General features: G+C 38.0%; 1 protein-coding gene and 1 long non-coding RNA gene across 3 annotated transcripts in view; one reads left to right on the top strand and one right to left on the bottom strand.

Annotated features, from left to right (window-relative positions):
* LOC109384695 (uncharacterized) overlaps positions 1 to 1,384 on the bottom strand; it is a 16,775-nt gene extending 15,391 nt beyond the window's left edge. The window contains exon 1 of the long non-coding RNA XR_002124465.1: positions 636 to 1,384. This is a non-coding gene — a long non-coding RNA (uncharacterized LOC109384695). The remainder of the gene's footprint in view (positions 1 to 635) is intronic.
* The window catches only part of GTF2A1 (general transcription factor IIA subunit 1), a 54,619-nt gene that overhangs the window by 741 nt on the left and 46,228 nt on the right, over positions 1 to 7,650 (top strand). For both annotated transcript variants that reach the window (XM_019646265.1, XM_019646264.1), the window contains exon 2: positions 4,289 to 4,390. In XM_019646265.1, coding sequence (XP_019501810.1) covers positions 4,289 to 4,390 — 102 coding nt within the window. The remainder of the gene's footprint in view (positions 1 to 4,288; positions 4,391 to 7,650) is intronic.

Genomic DNA, 7,650 nt, shown 5'->3' with positions numbered 1-7,650 from the left:
GCGCGCGGCCCCGGCCCCGGCCCCAGACCCCGGCCGCCGGGAGGGAGGGAGGCGAGCCGCCGCTTGGCCCCGAAGTGGGCCCGGCCGCGCTGGCCGGAGGGCTCCCCGAGCAGCCTCAAAACAAAACCCTCGCCTGGGGAATTGGGCGAATCCCCAAGACCACCGTGACCCACTTTAATGCAGTGGAAGCCCATGGCTGCTTGGGGGTTACTTGGGGTGTTTCGGTCGGTTGTGCTTAGGGAGCCTTCACTGGGGCCATTTTATGTTTGAAAAAAGAGGACGAAGGTTGAAAAGCACTTATCTCGGTTCCTTCCGAATTGGTAAAATGGCGAAGGGGAAGCAAAACCCTCATCGTATCTTCATCTAGCAAAAGCACCAAAGCAAACAACAAAAAAAAGCCTACCGTGGCCAAAGTGCCACCGCTTTGCCTTGAAATTTGCGTACTTCTCCCCGTTTGTCCCTTTTTGGTTACTTGCGATCACGTAGGTTTGCAAAAAGCAGTCACATAACCTTTTCAGTCACCAACGCAATGTGATCCCTGTTCCACCCCACTCTTATTTTTATTGTGACAATAAAACACGTTTTTGCCCGGTCCCAAATGCCGCAGACAAGCCCGCGGCCGCCCGACTCCGTACCGTTGGCGACTCGGGTCGATCCATCATGGCTGCGGCCGCTTACCCTGCTTTTCAGTCCCTGAGCCTTGTGGTCCTCCTCCCTTTGGCTGCCCTGTTTATATAGAGCCATTGCCGCTCTCTAATATAGACTCTGCCAGGATGGGAAGGTGCTTTTCAGGCCTACGTCACCGCCTCTCCATTTAAACACCAGATCCGGCTTTAAATAGTGAGAGCTGCTGAGAGCGGGGCTGGGAGGTGCGTGCTCCCTAGGCGAGAGGCAGGCGCGTGCAGAGCTCAGTTTATTTCTGGATCTTATACTGTAATTTCGCATCCAACCGAGGCTGCTTTCAGAGCCTCAGATTTTTGTTTGGATGCAGCAGCTGGGATTTGCCGTCCTTGTTAGGGGGAAGTAGAATTGCTATTTATATTTATTTTTGTTTTTAAAGAGAATTTTAATTCAAATGTGTATTCGTTCTTGCATTAGAAAATGTGTGCATTGTCGGGAATTAAAAAAAATGCCTTCTACATTAACTTAATTGCAGAGAATTTGACTTTGATAATTTTTCATCAAGTATTCAGGAAATAATGTTAGAAATGTAGCTCTTAGTATTTCATTATGCTATCTTATAATAAATACCAATGACACGAAACTTTTAAAGGAAATGAGTGCCTAAAGCTTCAATGTATGACCTTATGTCCACAGCACGTTTATGTGTAGAATTGTGAGTAATGAGAGGACTTAGTGGATTTAAACAAAAATTTAAATTCTAAGTAGACAGTTTTTCATTGCATTTTTATTGCATTGGATATTAATATATGCAATATAGAAATTCAACTTATTTTCTAATATTGCACCAATATAACGCTTTTGAAAGGAACCTTCTAATTAAACGTTAGATAATGCCACCGTGGTCCTTTAATTTACTAGTTTTTAAGTTTGGAAATACCTATTTTTTGAAAACCAGGACAAACTTCCTGGTTTGTATTTCATAAAAGGCAAAAACTTCAGTTCAAGTAAAGTTTAGCATTTTAAATAATGATTTGGAAATTGCTTGTTTCAAAAAGTGTCTATGTACCCATGTACTTTTTAAAACAGTATTTTGAGGGTTTTTCAACTAAACAATTCTGCTAAATTATTTAGGCGTATGGTTCATGAAGAATACATATTTTCCTTCAATTATAGTGCTTATGAATCCATTCAGTGGTCAAGTTGTGGGTTAATTAAGGCATAGAAGCAAGGTTGATTCATTAAATTGGGAGTGTCAGAAGAAAGTACATTTGTACCTGTAAATGTCTGGATCACCAAGTAGGAGATTGTTAGGGGTGACTGACTTCAGAAACATCAAAACATTTAGTTTGATGAAAAATCTATATTATTAATTTAATACTTATACAACCAGTTTAAAATTATGCTGTGTCTTTATAATGCCTTGAGTAACTGTAAATGTATTTTTGTTTGTAATTCAGTAGTTTAATTGCTATAGGTAAGGTGATACCCATAGATACACTTTCCTTGTATATCGAATCAGAATGTTAAAATAAGGAGGCACTGTAAAGATGCACAGTTTTTCATGAAACTCAGAGGCAGATTTGGCAAAATAAAAAAGCAAGTTAGTGGAGCAGCAAAGATGAGAGCCCAGATGTATGAATTGTTTTTCTGGTTATAATGAAAAGGGACCAATAGTTACTAGTAGCTGATGTAAGTTGTACAGAGAGGAACTCTGTTTGTATTTTTGGCTAGACAGGGACACATTTTCTTACAGGGTTCCCCTGTGATAATAGTGTTGCTGTGTTGCTGATAGTGATGCTGATGAAACATTTACTTCTATTTTGGGTTTGCTTATGAGAGCAAATCCTTGTTTTTTTATTGGGTAACAAGCAACTTTTACTTTAAGCAAGATACAGAACACAAATAATGACAAAGCATTAAAAAATGACTTTGTATGATGATAGGATTTATAATGAGGCAACTCTAGTTTTGTCACTCTGACATGCAAACTTTCTTTTGTCTAACATGTTAAAAATAGGATGTGGGTTGGGCAAATCGTTTTCCAACTTTTGGTTCTTAAAAAATACAGTAGCCCCTCTCCCCCACCACCTCCCCAGTCTGTGATTTCAGTTGTCCATGGTCAGCCGAGGTCTGAAAATATTAAATGGAAAATTCTAGAAATAAACATTTCATAAATTTGAAATCTACCGCTGTTCTGTACTGCCAAGACCTGAATCATTGCTTTGTCCAGTATCCATGCTGTATATGCTCCCCTCTTATTTTGGACTGTGACATTGTCGCAGTGCTTGTATTCAAGTAACGCTTGTTTTACTTAATAATGGCCCCAAAGTGAAATAGTGCTGGTGGCAATTCACTATGCCAGAAAAAAAGCTGTAAAGTACTTTCATTAAGTGAAAGGGTGAAAGTTTAACTTAATAAGGAACAAAAAAGTTTTTTTAAATCGAATGCTGAGGTTGCTAAGATCTATGGTAAGAACAAATCTGTCCCAGAAATTGTGGAGAAGGGAAAAGAAATGTGTGCTAGTTTTGCTGTCACACCTCAGACTGCAAAAGTTACAGGCACAGTGCATGATAAATGCTTCATGAAGATGGGAAACGTATTAAATTCATGGAATTTTTTTGGAAATTTTTCAAAAATTAAATTTCTGAGAGAGAAACCACATTCACATATTATAGTATATTGTAATTGTTGTATTCTATTGTTAGTTATTAACCTCTTACTGTGCCTAATTTATAAATTAAACTTTATCATGGGTATGTATGTATAGGAGAAAACCTAGTATATATAATGTTTAGTACTATCCAATTTCAGGCATCCACTCAGGGTCTTAGAACGTATCCCCCACGGATAAGGAGAACTACTGTACGTTATACTTTTCAAAGTGTTTTCACATCTATTTTCATTTTATCCATATCAACCTTCAAGAAGCAAGTTTCCCCTGCCACCCCCAAGTAATACCAACAATAATTGTAATAATAATAATAACATTAAGGTGGTTCATGATTCTGTTTCATAGCATCAGCTGAGCAATAGTAGAAGGAGATGAATCCTGGGAAAGAGATCAATGCCTTGCTCCTGTGGGATTTTGAGGCCTGTTATTGTGGGTATATGAACAGTTTAATGGGATAACTTAAAGGTACAGACTGGGTAACAAAAACAAGTTAGGCGATTTTTAAAATTTGAATAGTTATTGGGTTCAGATTATATCCGGGCAAATGACTGTAGTACATAAGGTTCTCTAAAGTCTAAAACTTAGTTAGTGACAAGATGATGAGATATAATGGGTCAAACCAAATAAGGAATAATAGGAACCAGGCATAGCAACCCAGAAAGCTATTATTGGATCACAGTAGGTGTTTTGACTACAACACTGGAAGTTATAACTGGCAATTGTGTGGACCTTGTATACAAGGACTTTGTGTATATGAATTGCGTTATAGTCTTAGAACTTCTTTTAAAATATGCAGTCATCAGGTAATTCAGCCTAACCAAGGCAAATGATGTTTACTAGGATAGCCGTATGTTTAAAGTTATATCTTCTAAAATAAGTTTTAGATAGTTGGAGAAATTATTATTGTATTATATTGAATTTGTGAAAATGTGTTACACATTTTAATATGTGAAAAATGACATTTTTCAACAGTCTTTTATTTTTCATTTAAAGCCTAAATTATACCGATCTGTGATTGAAGATGTTATCAATGATGTGAGAGACATTTTTCTGGATGATGGAGTCGATGAACAAGTTCTGATGGAACTAAAAACTGTGAGTTTGTATAGTTTGTGTGCCCGTGCCCCCCCCCTCCCCCCCCGTTCCCCTTAACATTGTCTTCAGCCAGAGACTAATCCACAATTTTTCTGTAGGATGAGCATTTGACTTTGTTGCAGGAGGCAGTATAGTTAAGTGACAGGTGCTGGTTTTAAATCCCAACTTTCATCCTGCCTCTAACCTTAGGCAAACTACTTATATTTCAGTTTCCTTATATGTGAGATGGGAATTAGTAGTATTTATGTTACAGGTTTGTCTTGAGGATTGAATGTAATAACCATATAAAGTGCTTAGCACAGTGCCTAATAGCATTAGCTGTTACTAATTGACAGTTGACATTCTACTTTTGTGGTCTAATTACTTGACATATCCATGAGGCTTTTTTGTTTTGTTTTGTTTTTTTACTTTTTTATGGTCTTAATATGTTCTAAAATGTGTTTATGTTGTGAAGATTGAATAAGTGTTTGATAAAAGAATTTCATGTTCTTGAGTCTGATATGGGCCATATATGGGGCTTATCGTGTATTTTACTTTGGGACTGATTTTCTGTCTCTTGGATTTAAGCAAAAATATTTAGGTATTTTTATTTAACATTTGTGTTTTTCTGGTGTTTATGGTGACTCAGGAAATTGTGGAATATTTTTGCCTTATTGCTCAGGATAGTGTTTCTTAAAGTATGGTCTGTGGGCACCTTGAGTTTCCCCACAGGTCCTTTCAGGGGTCCATGAGATTGACCAAATGCCCAAGTCTGAATAATCATAATTGGTCACATTTCCAGTAAAAGTTGCGTTCCATGAAAAAAGTGACCAGTTCAACTCTCAGCTCAAATGCACAAGTGTTTTTCCTTGAGATAATTATTCCACATGCAGCAGAGGTGCATTATTCACGCTTCCCATTTTGATGCACTGAATATTAGAAAGATGTTTACTTAAGCGTCAAGGGGAGATCAGTGTTGATATTAAGAAATGCAATTGTTTGATATTCTCCGGAGAAATGTGCTAGCATTTGGAATACCTGCATTATTCACTGAACTGTTTTCCAAGTGGCCAATGCATGATGTTGCAGAATCCCTTCAGAGTGAAAGATAAATTAATGGATTTTAATCTGAGAGTATCTCAAGTTCATTGGTGTATGGTTTCAGATTCTACATTGCAGCTAACTTTTAAGAAACCATCAGTTAAATTGCTTTGTCCTTTCCTAACTATACTTAGCTGTGGAAGGCAGATTTTCTTCATATACGAGTACTTCAACCAGAATGACAAAGTGAATGCAGAAGCAGATTTGAGATTCCAGCTCTTTTCTTTTAAGCCATTTTTTCACTAAATTTTATTAGGCATATATGGTTATTTTCATTAAAAATGTTATTTATGTTAACACGTAATGGGTACATTATTTTAAAATAAGTAAACATTTAAAAAAATCTTCGTTATAATGTCATAAAAGTTCTCCGAGGTCCTCAGTAATTTTTGAAACTGATAAAGGATTCTGCGATCAAAAAGTTTTAAAACTGCTGGCTTAGAAATTGGGTTTTGAAATCCTTTAGAGCTGTGTACAAATAAGTTATCACAGTTAATGAATGCTAAGAAACCTTATGGCCCTATTTATCCATTCAATGGAAGTGTGGAGGCTGTAATTTAGTAATTTATTATTTATAAGCAAATCTCACGTTTATTGTGGTGATGAAATATATCTTAGAGCGTTAAGGTGTCTGTGGGGAAACTTCTGTAGCATTTTCAATAAGAATCTGCCCATATGAGAAAGGAAAAATATATAGGTTTAAGTGAGATGAAATACTTATTTACCTTGAGAGAAATGTAATGGTACTAAACCTGAAGAGTAGGGATCTAAAAATACGAGTCAAAGAACGCCATCTCTGAGACATGAGTTGGAAGGAAAGCCATATGAACTGTTCAAACAGCATCAAGTATCTTGGGGAGATGAATAACAAGAGAATAAGCTTATTTTTATTTTTATTTTTTTGTGTTACATAGAGTGAATTTTTTTTTTTTTTTTTAAGCTGAGCCATCCTGCTACCTGTTGTCAGCTCAGCGGCTGCTCAGCTCGGGCTGGACTCGAACCGCTGTTGCTCAGAGATCAAACTCTTGAGCGAGCTCTTAACCAACTGAGCCACTCGGTCGGCCCTCATAGAGTGAATATTTTACAATTTATGTTAAATCTTATAATGGTTGTCCTTGTTCTGTGACGTAATATAGAAGGTACAACATTTGTACGTGTAGAAAATCAGTCCCAAAGACTTTAGTTTACCATAGGTCAGGTCAAGCTCGTGGTCATTCCAGGTCGTTTGTTACTACTCTTGCTTTTCACAAAGTCTAGGCTAGGGTATTGATTTTTCCTACTGGTTCCATTAGAATCAAGGCATTCTCTCCAAAGAGAATGGCTGTCTTTGAGACCAAATAGATCCACCTGTATTTTTATTACATTTAACTTTCTAAATATATGTAGTAAATATATAAATAATACATTTATATATGTTTTATAGGTGATAGGCTGATTTTTTGGTTTAATAGTTTTTTTTGTGTTTTTTTTTTTCTCCTAAGATTTTATTGGGGAATTGGGGGAGGGGAACAGCACTGGGGAATCGGGGAAGGGGAACAGACAAGTTGCTGTCCTTTGGTTCTTCAGTCTAGTTGTGGAGGACGTCGCTTCACTGGCCCACGTTGGTGTTATCATTGCTCTCTTCCTGCGTGAGGCAGAGATTGGTTGCTGGCCATTGGACTGCTGCTCACGGTGGCTCAGGCAGCTCATGAAAGGTCACGCCCGCTGCCGGCCAGCCCCACTGCAGCCTACGCCATCACTGGCGACTCACAGCAGCCCAGCTCCAGGTCGAGCTGTTGGTCACCATCTTAGCTGTAGAGGGCGCAGTGTCACTGACCCTCATGTGGGATCTGAACCGGGGCCCTGCTGCTCAGAGCTGGCATCCCAAGCCAACTCCTAACCAACGTACCACTCGGCCGGCCCTGGTTTAATATTTTTTAATGACAAAAATTGTGACTCATTTAACTTCGAATCCCCAGGTTCTACCACAATGCCTGGCATATATGAGTGGTATTCAGTAAATATTTAATTTAACTGGTTAATAACAAATGTGACTGCAGCATCTCACTGAACAAAGTTCTTTAATATTTTTGTTTTTTAAATGGGGCATACTTTTTTTTTTTTTAAAGATTTTTATTGGGGAATTGGGGGGATGGGAACAGTGCTGGGGAATTGGGGGAAGGGGAACAGACAAGTTGCTG

This window comes from Hipposideros armiger, unplaced genomic scaffold (genome assembly GCF_001890085.2).
Source record: "Hipposideros armiger isolate ML-2016 unplaced genomic scaffold, ASM189008v1 scaffold_99, whole genome shotgun sequence".
Lineage (NCBI taxonomy): Eukaryota > Metazoa > Chordata > Mammalia > Chiroptera > Hipposideridae > Hipposideros > Hipposideros armiger.
Note: the sequence above shows the minus strand (reverse complement) of the source record. Positions and strands in the feature narration are given on the sequence as shown.